Source organism: Jaculus jaculus, chromosome 17, assembly GCF_020740685.1.
Source record: "Jaculus jaculus isolate mJacJac1 chromosome 17, mJacJac1.mat.Y.cur, whole genome shotgun sequence".
NCBI classification, from domain to species: domain Eukaryota; kingdom Metazoa; phylum Chordata; class Mammalia; order Rodentia; family Dipodidae; genus Jaculus; species Jaculus jaculus.
The window spans coordinates 31542060-31556437 of record NC_059118.1 but is presented as its reverse complement, the minus strand read 5'-3'; the positions used below and the strand labels follow the sequence as shown (position 1 = coordinate 31556437).

The 14378-nt window shown below is 43.7% G+C and overlaps 1 protein-coding gene across 1 annotated transcript in view; it reads right to left on the bottom strand.

Annotated features, from left to right (window-relative positions):
- Clstn2 (calsyntenin 2) overlaps positions 1-14378 on the bottom strand; it is a 660628-nt gene that overhangs the window by 82331 nt on the left and 563919 nt on the right. Inside the window, exon 8 of the mRNA XM_045136251.1 lies at positions 7949-8070. Within this exon, the coding sequence (XP_044992186.1) occupies positions 7949-8070 (122 nt within the window). The remainder of the gene's footprint in view (positions 1-7948; positions 8071-14378) is intronic.

The following is a 14378-nucleotide window of genomic DNA, read 5'->3' as shown; positions in this document are numbered from 1 at the left end:
AAACATACATTCATTGCCCAAAGAAAATTTGAAAAACACCCCCTTAAGGAATGAAGGAAATATGCCCAAACGCTGTGAAACCAGTTCTTTAAGCAAATGGCTTGGGATGGACTGATGAGGCCATGAAGACCCTCAGGTGACCTGTGGAGATGATGCTCATGGAAGACACAGAATTATTTACTCTCTAGCAATACTGATTAGCATTCAAACTGCCCTTCCCTTTGATTTGTTGGCTGCTTTTTTTTTTTTTTTTTTTTTTGGTCTTCCTTTTAGTCCTGGTGCCTTCTTTGGAATTTTGCAGATGTCTCTTTTTTTGTTGATAATTATAGCAACCTCTACTAACTGCCTTGCTCATCTATGCTATAGTGCAAGTCATTAGGAAAGTGATTCCAGGAAGCATGGAAGATGGGCTGGGGAGAGTGAGTTAGGAAAGAAGGTTGTACAAGGGGCACTGCTGACATCACTGCTTCCGAGAGTGCAGTTTCTTCCTATAGGGTCCCCAAGGAAGTGCAAGAAGGTGCTTCGGATTGCTTCCTATCCAGGACTGGACGATTCTGCGATCCTGCCCTGCACTGGGGGAAGGGGAGATTCTGGGCAGTGACATTTCTGCTTCTCTGGGCTGAGCTTCCTGGAGTCAAGAGGGCCCCTCCTGCTATAGAGAAGACCCTGGGCAGCAAATGGAAAGGCACAGTAGTGTGTGACGGGAACTACATATGGGGTGTCAGGCTAACGTGAGTTTCCTTACTTCCAGGCAGGAATTGTCTGGAGCATCTACATGAGACAGCTTTTTCTAATGGTGATGCAGCCCCTAGGAACAACTTCAAGAAGGAAAGATTTGTTTTGGCTCATGGTTTCAGGAGTTTTGGTCTAGTGTTGCGTTGGGCCTGAGGTGAGGCAGACCATCGTGGCAGAGAGAGAATGGAGATGAAGAAGCTGCTCACCTCATGATGGCCAGGAAGCAGAGAGTGAGAGCAAGATAGTGAGAGAGTGAGAAAGAGAGAGAGCAAGAGAGTGAGCAAGAGAGAGAGAAGGACCCAGGGGCAAGATGAAGATATGCTCTTCCAAAGGTCAGTCACAAGTGTACTGCCCAGGCTCCTCCTCTTCCTAGTCCATTCAGCTCAGCAAAATGGAAAGCTTCAAGTTTGCCCTTGTGGATCCTCATCCTGAGGCAGGCAAGAAAGCAGGCCTGGTGTGAGCCAGGATCAAGCAGTAGATGGAGTTATTGTCAGGCATTCTCCTCTTCCTTCCATCCTAGGGCCTTCCTTGAAGGGAAGGGTCTCTGGAGCCCTTTGGCTCAGGCACCTACATTAACATGAAAAGGAGTCCATATGGCTGTTTTGAAGGTATGGCCCAGGGTCACCTCAGGAAGGTGCAGGGAGATGAGAAGTAGCTTGATTTATGATCCTGAGACCTCCCCAAGGCTCAGGAGTGATGTATTAGTTTCCTATTGCTGCTGTAACAAATTACCACTAACTTTATTGTTTAAAACAACATAGATTTATGATCTTATAGTTTTGGAGGTCAGGAGAATGAAATGAGTTTCACTAGACAAAAATCACAGTGTCAGCAGGGCTCTATCCTTTCTGAAGGCACTTGGGAAGAAACTTTCCCTTTTCCACTCTCTCAAGTTTGCCATATCCCTTGGCTCATAGCCTCACACACTCTTTTACCACATCACACAGGACCTTTCTTTCCATCTTTATATATCTTTCTACCTCTTCTCCACTCATTCATAGTCTGTCATTTCAGTATAATAATCCAGAACAATCTTTCCATCCCTAGATCTTTAAGTGCACATAGATGCAACACTTTCCATCCACGTAAGCCAACACATCCAGAGGATTAAAGGGTTAGGAGATTAACATTTTTTGGAGCCATTTTCTTCCTTTTTGTGCAGGTGGACAACACACACATGTTCAAGGAAGGTGGCATGGTGTAGCAGTAATCATGGTCAGTTGTGTAACATGGACTAAGGACATGATGGAAGGATGTTGTAAGGTACTTCAAGAACCAGGGAACATGGCTGAGACAGTGGGGCACACTGGTGGGTGCCAGAATGTTGGCAACATCTCTCAGAAAATAGAATACAACAGGCTAGAGAGATTGCTTAGTGGTTAAGGTGCTTGCCTGTGAAGCCTAAGAATCCAGGTTCAATTCTCCAGTACCCACATAAGCAAGATGCACAAGGGGGCACATACATCTGGAGTCTGGTGGCTAGAGGCCCTGACAGACTCATGTTCTCTTTCTCTCTCTGTCTTCCCCCCTATTTCTCAAATAAAAAATAAATATTTTTTAAAAGAAAACAGAATATAAGGTATGAGCATGCTACCTTGCTTTTTCAGAGATGAGACCACCCCTTGATGTCACAGTGCTTACCCCCAGACTATCGAATTTCCCTTGGGGCTTGGGGTCTGAGGATTCTTCCATGAAGCCATGAAAGCCATTATTCTTCTAGGGCTAGAATGGAAGGGGGTTCTGAGGAGACTGGGGGCTTTTCAGGGTTCCTACATATCCTATAGAGAGGTAAATTATATAGGTTCTCTTTGTACAGGGAAGTGTGAGCCTATGCTTAAGACCCTCCCCAAATACATTTTTGACTCAGAATAAGCCTTCAAGTTGGTATCTTCAAAAAATTCATTTGGCATTCTACCTGAATTAAAAAAGAATAGAGGTTCTAGACATCCCCCCTCCTACCCTGTTTAGGACATCTTTTCCCAGAGGAAAGCAGACCTCAATGAAGACAGTGTGATGTTGCATTAGAGGAAATCTGGCCAGGCATCCAAGAGTAGGTCTTTAACAGCAGAATTAGAGTGCTGACAATGTCCAATTATTTTGCTCATTAAGATGACTGGTCTGGACCAGACTGACCAGTCTCTAATTAACTCCTTGGCATTTGGCTATAATAATGATTGAACTAACCTATTTGACTCCCAGAGTGGCTGAATGAGCAGATGCAAGAAAACTGACTTGGCATCATTCTAGCACTCTTTCTTTACCTGGAATAATGGGTGCACTCATTTTTATCTTCTTCCAGGAGCCTTAGCCTGCTACAGCAGTGGATTAGGCCAAGGTGTTGGCTCAAGACAGATGTACTCAAATCTTGGCTCTGGGAAAGGCTGGGTCTGTGACTTATTCTCTCCTTTATGCAAGAGGAAGAAGACCTGGGCATGGAGTAAGCGGAGGGGGGGGGGTCTTCACACTTATACCTACACTTTCCTTTGGGTGTGGCCCAGGACCGCTGGGGATCAAAGACACTTCCCTCAGTGGAGAGTGCAGCATTATCTGAGGAGTGAGCCAGGGAGCTGGGAGAATAAGCATGAAGGCACTAGTGAGCTTCATGTAAGAAACTCCAAACTTCTCAAGCAGACACCTGAATGTGTGTTTTTCTTAGATTAAAATAATCTTTTTATTCAATAAATAGCCCCAAACTAGTGACCACATGATAAAGATATATTGCAAGAACATTTGGTCAGGCCTGATGATATATAGTTTTTAAATGAGAAAATGTAAAAAAAAAAAAAAAAAAAAAAAAAAAAAAAAAGGATGGATTACATAAAAACCTGATCTCTAGCTTTCAGGCAAAAGAAATGACAGTGCCAGGTCTGGGTTCTTGTGAGGCCTACAGATGAATCGTGAAGTCACCTACTCAGAAACTTAGCTTCACCCAGCTTTCCACTTACTCCTGCTGCTCAGTGGCACATGATTATGAGCCTGGGATTCCCAGAGAAGAATGTTTCCTGGGTACACTGAGTGGGTATGAACCAGGCAGAGTGGTGAGCTTTCCCAGGGTGCCCTCATGAACATTTTTCCTATCTCTGGTGCAGTCAAGACAATAGTCAACCCAATTTGAATCCAATTTTTGCAAATTTGTGCAAACTGCTGTTCTTCACAGACACTTATCTTCTTCATATGAAGTTGAGGGAACCTGTGCTCTTGTTGGCCAATAGAAGCTGTCACTCAAGCTGTATTTGCCACAAAATGGGAAATGCTATAGGCCATCAGCACCAGTGGGTCCAAAGGGAGGATCATTAGCACTCACAACACTGGGCCAATCATATCCAAGTAACATTAAAGCCAGGAGGAGCTGCAGATTATTACACCTTTCCCATGTGTGCTAGAAGCTGGACACTCTCCTTTGCTCTTCTCTGGGTTTGCACATGACTTTGCACAGGCTTGAGGGATTTGTGTGAGTGGATTTTAAGTAAAAATCTTATTAACATTCTCTTCACTGTTAGGATTACTTTAGTGAAAAGTGCTGGGTTTCCAGAAGCATTCTTGGGGCTGCCCAGTTATAGACTTAGGACATGGTTCCAGCACCTTCTGAGGAATGATGTGGGGCAAAGTGCCTGAAAGCATATGAGCCCTGTGGCACATGCAACTGCTTCACTCATGGCCACATTTCTGAAAAACTGTTTCAAAAATAGCCTATGGGATGCAGAGATGGCTTAGCAGTTAAGGCACTTGCCTGAGAAGTCTAAGGACCCAGGTTTGATTCCCCAATACCCATGTAAGCCAGATGCACCAGGTAGCACATGTGTCTGGAGTTTGTTTGTGGTGGCTAGAAGCCCTGGTGCACCCATTCTCTCTGTCATAAATCCTAGCAAGGGCTCCTATGTGAAGTCCCATTTTCTTCCCCAACATCTACTGTGTGACATTGTAAATTGTATGACTCATGATCATAAAAACTTTTAGAAAGCAGAGGTTCCTATTTTTTTCTGCTCATCTTGAGAACTCAGTACATAACCTTACAGTTTGTACTCAGAATAAACAGCTAAGCTAAGAAATAAAGGAGCCTCATCAGAACAAGTAAGATGTTTCTGGAATTTCCAAGGTGGGCCAGGAGTTTTGCTACACATAATACATTAGATCAGTTTGAATCCCTTCTGGCAAAGGCTAGCTCTATAGACCCACTAGTGGTAAATCCAGAAGGCTAATTAAAGATAAACAATGCTAGAAGCAGAGAGTTTAAAAAATGGCAATATTTAAAATTTTAAAATGCATAGTGAAACAAATAAAGCAATCCATTAATCAACAGAAAAAAATTTAAAATATCTATAGATTTTTCTTCTCTGTGTCCCTTGCTTTCCCTCTACTCTAGACTCACTCCCTTATTTTATCTCCACATCCATTCACTGTCACGCAGATATTTACTGGGTACCCTTGACCAGGAATTTCATTAACAGGCACCTTGACCTTGGACTTCTCAGCCTCCTTACATGGACAAAGGTACATTTCTATTGTCTAAGCCATTCGGCCTAGGGTATTTTGTTATGGCAGTCTGTGTAGCAAGGACAGAGAATGATGAAATCAAGGGAAGAGCTGACAATTTTGTAGGGTTTCATCAAGGCTACCATCATTTTTACATTACAGTGATGTTTGACCTATGAATTAAACTAATTCCCATTTAAAATTAGCATGTTGATCTCAGAAACAGTGTGGTATGGTAGACAGAGCAGATGCTAGCCGTGGCTTGCTGTTTGGCTCTGGGCAAGTTGGTGGGCTGGGTCTCCTGCTTCACAATGCCCACAGAAGGCCTGTGGAAGTTGGGAATGGTCTCACAGTGCAGCATACTTGACACCCAACAGGCTCCAGAAAGAAACATCAACGGGACCAGGACAGTTTTGAAGGTGTTCAGTGACTCCTTAAATCCCCTACGTTAGGAACAGATCTCACAACTGCTGGCTTCACTATACATTTGTCTGTACAACCAGAATTTCTTCATTGACTATTCTTAATTTCAGACCCTGCAGCTTCATTTGCTTGTCTCTGTGTTTCTTAATACCATCTCAGAAGGTGCCTTGGGGTGTCTATAATTGTCTACCAGTATGGCAATGTTCTTATTAAAAAAAAAAAAACCTCACAATATGGAATTTATTATAATTCACTTCAATTTGTATTATATATGTTAAAAATACCCCGTAAAAACCATCTGGCACTTTAGGCCATAGCTGTGAGGTTGCTGAGAAATCATATAAACAATGTTAAGATTTTACCATTCCTGTAAGACCCAGAATTCCTAAGTCAAGAAATACACACTATGCACATGGCATCTTTTAAGAATCCTGGGATCCAGGATTGGGTAGCTTTCACTGAGAGTGAGCCAGGCAGTTGATAAATGCTCCCCACACTTCCCTTGGTTTTGTCACAATCTCTGCCACTGGGGATTCCCTGGGTCTTCTTTTTTTTGTTGTTGTTCATTTTTTATTTATTTATTTGAGAGCGACAGACACAGGGAGAAAGACAGATAGAGGGAGAGAGAGAGAATGGGCGCGCCAGGGCTTCCAGCCTCTGCAAACGAACTCCAGATGCGTGCGCCCTCTTGTGCATCTGGCTAATGTGGGACCTGGGGAACCGAGCCTTGAACCGGGGTCCATAGGCTTCATAGGCAAGCGCTTAACCGCTAAGCCATCTCTCCAGCCCATCCCTGGGTCTTCTTTTTCAAAGAGCAGATACGTGTACTTCTGTGAGATTACAATGGACAGTGTGAAGCTGTTCTCTGTTAGCTGAGCCCCATTGTGGGCTAGAGAGTTTAGAAGAGGATGAGGGAGGAGGAGGAGTAACAGGAGACAGTGGGCACAAGTTATGCAAGAAAACAATACTTACAGTGTGGGTTGGAGGGAGAAAGAAGTTTGAGCATCCGAGAAGCTCATAGCTCAGGGTAAAGGTGGGACAAAATAAAGGTGAGAGTCTGGGGTCTGAGACAGTAAAGTGACCAGTATTGAATCTGTTTATTTTATTTTATTTTATTTTTTTTAATTTATTTTTATTTTATTTATTTATGAGAAAGAGAGAGAGAAAGGGAGGGAGAGAATGGGTGTGCCAGGACCTCTAGCCACTGCAAACAAACTCCACATGCATGTGCTACTTTGTGCATCTGGCTTATGTGGGACCTGGAGAATCAAACCTGGATCCCCAGGCTTCGCAGGCAAGTGCCTTAACCACTAAGCCATCTCTCCAGCTCCATGTTTTTCTTTTAATTATTTTATTTTTAAGTGAGAAACACAGAGAAAGAGGGAAAGAGAGAGAAAGAGAGAGAGAGATAATGAGTGCACCAGGGCTTTCCAGCCACTGAGAACAAACTCCAGATACATAAGCCCCCTTGTGGCACATGTGCGACATTGCATGTTTGTGTCACTGTGTGTCTGGCTATGTGGGACCTGGAGATTTGAATGTGTGTTCTTAGACTTCACAGGCAAGTACCTTAACCGCCAAGCTATCTCTCCAGACCTGTGCATCTGTTTATTTACGCAGCATTCCATGCATGGCTGCTAGTATTCTCCATCTTGCATATTTAAAACTGATTTTCAAAACTGAACCCTGCCCCTTAAGATCTAGAAGACCCATGTTAGTTTTGCTACAAACTCTTCCTTGCTGTGAAGCCCCCAGAGAACTGAGCATTCCTTCGTGGTCTCAGGGTTGCCCAGTCCTCAGAAACACATACTGCAAAGTTCTGGATGTCATCCATATTCTTGATCCATCATTGACAAGAGTGACACACTGGCCTCTGTGATCAAGTCATAAAGCTCTGGAATGACTCAGACTTCCCACGTCATGAAAAGGCACATGCTGTTCATGACAACCATCCAACCATCAGCACTGTAACCCAAAGGAGGAAGCACAGCATCGAAGAGGTGAGCCAAACATCACTGGTATAAAGATGTGCTAACACTAGGTCTGGAGTTCGGAAGTAGCAGCTTCACATGGGCTCAACACGGAACAATGGCAGTGAAGTACACGGTTAGGCCTCCTGGCCCCACAGTGTCTCAGACATCAAGTGTCCTTCCTCCAAATGGCTTTCAGGAGACAATTTCCATTTCAATGCTCCTGAGCTGACCTTTGAGAACAAATAATAACCGAGTAGACCTGGGTGTGCCCACATCATCCAGGAGCAAAACTGATCACCTCAGCAAAGGTGAGAGGAGGACCAGGTATCCGTCAAGAGCCTTACCTGGTCCAGTTTCCAGTGGAACTCTGCTGGGCGAAAGGTGTCGGCTTGGTCGAAGTCCTTCCTCAAGAGGAAGACGAGGCGGCAGTTGTGCACATAAAGGGCGTAGTGATGCCGGTTCATTTCTAAAAAGCAGAAAGTTTTGGGGTGTGAGAGTGTCTCTGCGTCAGTTTCCCCCAGAGGAGTCTGGCTGTATTGCTGAGCACATCTCAGTAGAGAAAGAAACAGGCTGTTTTCTCATTTCCATTTGGTTCTGATGAATGTTCTAAAATACATATAATGTAAGTCACTGAAACAGAAAGCTTCCTGGAAGAGCCCATAGGGAAACCTCTGCTGAGAAGCCATCTTGCCTTTAACCTCTGGTCCAACATACAGTCAGATACTGCATAGACCCAGGCTAAAAGTTACCCAGGCTGACAAGGGTGTGTGACAAACCATCACACCAGCCCCTCTGTTATCCTTTTTGTCGGTTTCTCCTGAAATTCTGCATTTTGTTTTATTTCATCAGTCTTGACCCAAAGACCACAAAACACATCTCTCTGTCTTCCTAATCTATGCTAAAAGGTGCTGCCTTCTTTTAGCTGCTAGGAAGAGGAGACAAATTGATTTTCCAGCATTAGACATAATTCTGTGGCTCTCCAAAACAATGAATAATCACTCCCTCCCTGGACATACCAATCAATCAGTGGGATCTTTTCTTCCTCTGATATAAAGATTTCCTTATCTGCTTATAAAATCTCATGTATGCACTCAGCCACAATACCTACAGCCATGACTTGTACAATACCTACAGCCACGAGATGTTACCCATTGTCAGAAGAGTGGCTGTGCTTTACCACACTTGGAGAACCTGCATTTTCCTATGTTGTAGAACACAGAGAACTCTACCCAGAGGCATGTGCTCTGTAAATGTTGGGTGCATAAGCACGTGGTCATGTGTGGTGGGAAGAGTCAGGCCTGAGATAGAGGCACACTTTGGGGAACTGTACCTTTGATGTATGGAGAACTGTCCAGCCTCCTAACACATCAGTTTCCTCATCTGTATGATGATGGGCTGTCATAAAGCAGCCTAAGACTAGGCTATGGTGATGATGCCTTTATGACCTATACAAACCTTGCTCATAAAGTTTGTGTGGGCAGAATCAACAGCAGTCCCTAATGGTGAGCTCTGATTGGTTGGGTTCAAATAGGCTCCAGCAAACTTGCCACCATTGGGACTGGCTCTGGATGTATGTACATGTCAGCAGGGTAGACCATGTTTCAAACAGGGTCTCTGTTTGGAACTGGCTCAGGCCAGTGACAACAGCACTTTCCCAAGCAGGTCTTAGGAATGTCCCAGCAGAAAGCAAGCAGGAGACCCCCTTCTACCCATCTTGGAGATGTAGTATGTAAGGGGGAGGTCTGGAGCTGCTACAAGCATATTTGCTGATCTGAAGTTCATAAACATGTGAGCATAGAGCTGAGAAAATGCAGAGAAAGGGAACCAGGACCTTGATCACACTTTACCTATAGGATGACTTTGAAAAGCAACTATAGGAGCTGGAGAGATGGGTTAGTGGTTAAGGTGCTTGCCTGTGAAGCCTAAGGACCCAGGTTCAATTCCCCAGTATACATGTAAGCCAGATGTACAAAGTGGCTCTGGCATACCCATTTTATCCATTTTCTTCTCTCTCTCCTTGAAATAAATATTTTAAAAAAGACAAGACCTAAGTGAGGTCAGAGGAAGAGGTTGTATAAAAGAAGGCTGTGTGGGGGGAGTATTCAAATATTCTAAATGAGACATATGAAAATCTACTTTCTTGAATAATGGCACATCCAGAAGCCATAGTGCCAGGGATGGGATATCTTCCAGTGAGTTTTGGCCAGGGAGGTCCATTTTGCCTCCAAAACATTATAGGCTATTGCCAAGGCCTTTGGTTTCCTGTGAGAAAGAGATAGTAAGACCCTATTGCTGAAGACTTCACATGCCTGAGTAGCAAAGTCACTGAGAAATCAAGCTAGTGCTGAGCAGAAAACCTTCTCCCTGTAGCCCAGCCAACTGAAAGCTGGAAAAAGCTATACTGTATGCAGCCTTATAGGAGACATAAGTCATCAAAAGTGAAAACAGTGAACACTGGAAGCTTCAAGTTTGGCCACACAGGACAAATGACTTAACAAGTGCAATAGTGGCATGTCTGCTCTGGGGGAAGCCAACTGCTCTATAATTGGACTGAAGGCCCATTCTATGGGAGGGAATAAATGCCTAGTACTGACAACCTAATCAAAAGCCTATGGCAGGGGAGGTCATGAGACTGAGGTGTATAAAGCCTGCTCTTGTTTGGATAAATGCATATATTACTCTCACCTAATTGTCCTGAAAGCACTACACTTAATGTTCATTTCATATATTAATGCTACTCTCACTTTTGTTTACCGAAGCCTCTCTTTGCAGATGGCAATGACCACTGGGATGACCCAAAAGGCAACATAGTGCTGAGAAGGGACAGAGAAGTATCCAGCACTGAAACATCTCACGCCCTCCAAGGCTCAGGGTCCATTGCAGAATAGGTGGCAGAATGAATGTAAGAGCCAAAGGAAGGGTACCACTCCTTATATACAACTGTCTGGACAGAAATTGGCCTTGATATCCAAGACCTCGCAGTGCCTAACAATACGTACAGGAGACCCTCAAAAAAGGTTTATTGTCTGTAAGTATAGAAGTTGTCAATAAAAAATACATATAAATATATAGATAGATAGATAGATAGATAGATAGATAGATAGATAGATATGTATGTATATTAAAAGAAGCAATCTTAGATTTGGGTGTTTTCAATTACAGAAACACCATATTCCCTGCATTGTTTTGGCTTTTCATTTATCTGATATTTTAATTTGGACTTTCCTTTCCTTGTGATGGAAAACATCATAACAATGAGGGAATGTCTATAAAGCATCTGCCTGGAACAGATGCTCAAAGACCATTACTGTGCCTGGGGACCACAAGCAACATAATGTGTCAGATGCCATTTCACCCATGCATTACCATTCTCCAGCACCTACCCCAAGAACAGCAGAAAGGAATATGGGCAGTGGCCACATGGGGCCAGGGTCTGGTGAGCACCCTTAGCCACTGGTTTGGTAAAACACTCTAGCCTGATTGTGGGAGTCCACTAAATATTTCTTGTCGCCATTATGATTATATTACTTACTTGCTATGATTTTTGTTAATAAACATTAGGAATATACAGAAATATTGTTTTGCCTCTATTAGCCTTATTTAGAGTCAGGATAGTTTGGGAGAAAGGAGGTAATCCAAGGAAACTAGAATAACTCAACTCCTCTGCCAGGGCATCTTCTAGCCTCAGAGTCTCTCCCTTCCCCAGCCCCATTACTGTGGATTCCTGGAATCAATGCACGTTCCCAGGAGCATCTACAGCTCTGCCAGCAGGCAGCAGGGAGAGAGGCTCCTACTCCCACACCTGCCTTTGGAGCAGTTTTCTGGTCCACCATGGAGGTGCAGCTAGCTATGCTGCCACTTTCCCAGAAAGCAGGGAGAGAACCTTAGCACTATCTGGCTGACATTCCACCATTCTCACCTGTGACTGCCGGACCAGGGTGGGCCTCTCTATTGGAAAGCCCAGTGCAAAGTAGCTGACAGCCACTTATTCACAACTCTAAGGGGTTGTATGGCAGGAAGAGGGGATCCCAGCAGCAGAGGAAACTGTGGGCAGGAGAGGATCATGGAGAGAGGACAAGAGCTGGGGAGGACTCATGAGAGGCAGCAGTAACTGTATCACTCACACAGGAAATGGCCAACAGAATCCGAAGTGATCCATGTGGCAGAAACACTGTTATGTCCACCTGTCCTAGTTGCCTTTGCTCTTAGACATGCAATTAGACACAATTTATAGCGTCCCCATGGGTGAGGTGGGGCCATGTGACCAAGTTCTGTCAAGTGGAAGGTGATAAGAAGTGAAACATGTCCTGGCCAATAAAACCCTCCGCACTCAACTCTGTTCCCACGCTCTCTTCTGTGGCTGAGAATAGCAGAACCAAGCAATGCAAAGACCTTGTCTCAGAACACCCCAGCCAAGGTCCTGTAGTCCAGACTCATAGAGGCCGTAAGACAATGCGTGAGGGAAGCCAGAGGGCAGTGCCGGCCCCTGAGAATGTCGCTGGTTGGGGATCACGGTGATCTTAGCTCTCTTCTTTCTTCTGGGCAATGAGCCTTCGCTGACTAGTCAATTCTGCTATACAACTATAAATAACTTTCTAATGGACCAACATTAATAGGTTTTACTTAGTGGACCAAGCGGAAAGAAATGCAATCTTCATGAAGGGCAATTTGACAGTTTACATGAACAAGTTTCTTAATATTTGCATTCTTTGATTTAGTCATTCAACTTCAAGTCAAGAAACAATCAAAACATGTTCAAATGTTACATACCAGCATGCTCTCTACAGCATTACTTTATATGTCTTTAAAAAGAGACACTTTAAATAGCCAGCCAAAGGGACCTTGTCAAATAAAATATGATAAATCCATGGGCGCAGTTTTAAACTGTCATGCATTTTTAAAAGCACACTTTATCAGCCAGGCATGGCAGCATAGGCCTTTAGTCCCAGCAGTTGAGAGGTAGAGGAAGGAAGATTCAGAGTTCCAGAATAGACTGGGCTACATGAAACCCTGTCAATAACTCATTCTCCAAAAAGAATATTTCATTACATAAAGAAATGATCTAGGCTGGGCATGGTGGTGCACACCTTTAATCCCAGCACTTGGGAGGCAGGGGTAGGAGGACTGCCATGAGTTCAAGGCCACCCTGAGACTACAGAGTGATTTCCAGGTCAGCCTGAGCTAGAGTGAGACCCTACCTCGAAAAAACCAAAAATAAATAAATAAATAAATAAAGATCTGGGTATAGTTATCAAGGAGGAGGCTAATGATGGTACCAACATGGCTGTATACACACTGTGTACATAACTAATAAAAATAAAATAGATTAAAATGGTAGGAATACTGTACATGTACATAGAAATAAAAATAACATTTTAATGAAATATATAAAATGTTATCAGATAATGTTTCACTGAGCCTTGTGATTTTAGGTGGTTTGTAGATTTTTTTTTTGGGTTTGTTTTTGGGGTAGGGTCTCACTCTAGCTCGGGCTGACCTAGAACTCAGTAGTCTTAGGCTGGCCTCCAACTCACAGTGACCCTCCTACCTCTGTTTCTCACGTGCTGGGATTAAAGGTGTGCATCACCACACCAGGCTGGTTTGCGTATATGATAATTTAATGTGCTCATCATGTTCCTGCTACAATGTGTGCTACTTTTATAATTATAAAACCTTTCAGATATAAAAAAGTTCTAATCGGGCAGTAATTAATTCCTACTAGTTTGTTTTTATTTAGGAAAAGGATGTATTTATAGCATTTTTTTTTCCAGTCACAGAAAAGCCTTTCCACCTATGAATCAACACTGAGCTAATCTATGAGGTGTGATTGTCTGTGAGGGCAAAGTTGCTGGCACAGGCTGTGCCGATCTGAGGCTCTGAGCCGCCCACTGGTGTGACATGCAGTCATTGCTGAATGCAGTTCTGAGTCACGGCCGTGCAAGGAAGTTCCCCTGAGGTGCTGATGAATGGACCTAGCATATCGCCCTGTCACCTACATGCTTTCATAAGTATGCTGGTTTATTCTAACAAGAGCCCAAACTTCCTCTGATACAGTAGGACTGGCTTTAAAATGTGGAATAAATGGTCCTAGATCCACACGTGCTGTTCATGATAATCAGCGGTGGTGCTATGGGCCCATCACTCTGTCTTTCGCATTCTGGTTGCCTCCCCAAAGGCAGGAACACTGTGTCTGCTTTGCTTCTTGGTGTGCTTGGCACATCTGAGAAGGCACAACATGTGTGCCTACTGAGCCTAGCTTTGAAGTTATCTGTGATATCCTAAGCTATTGCCTTCGTGTGACCTTGGCACCAGAATGACAACACATGATGCTTGGACCAGGCCACTAAGCCTAGCCCCAAGCTCAGTGTCACATCATGAGGTCTGTAGCATCTTTCTGCATGAAGGTCCAGGGAAAACCTGTCCTCTTCCATGGACTTGAATTGTGATTAGAAAAAGTTAGGAAATTCTGCTTCAGTTTTCACATCTAGAAGAAAACATAGTAACACAGACTGCAAATACCAGTTGCAGTAGAAAATGTGGAGGTTCTTGTTGTGTCATAAAGTGGAATAAACCCAGAAGTAGTAATCACAGCAATAATGATGTGACTAGCAACACCGGGTAAATTAGTAAAGCACTGATTCCATAATTGGTTTTGTAGTTTATGTCATGCTCATGCTCATTTTATCCACTTTGTGTATGAAGAAACTGAGGCTCAGTGGAATTAGAAAATCCTCAAAGGCCACATTTAAGGAGTGCTCAAGTTGAGGCAGAATT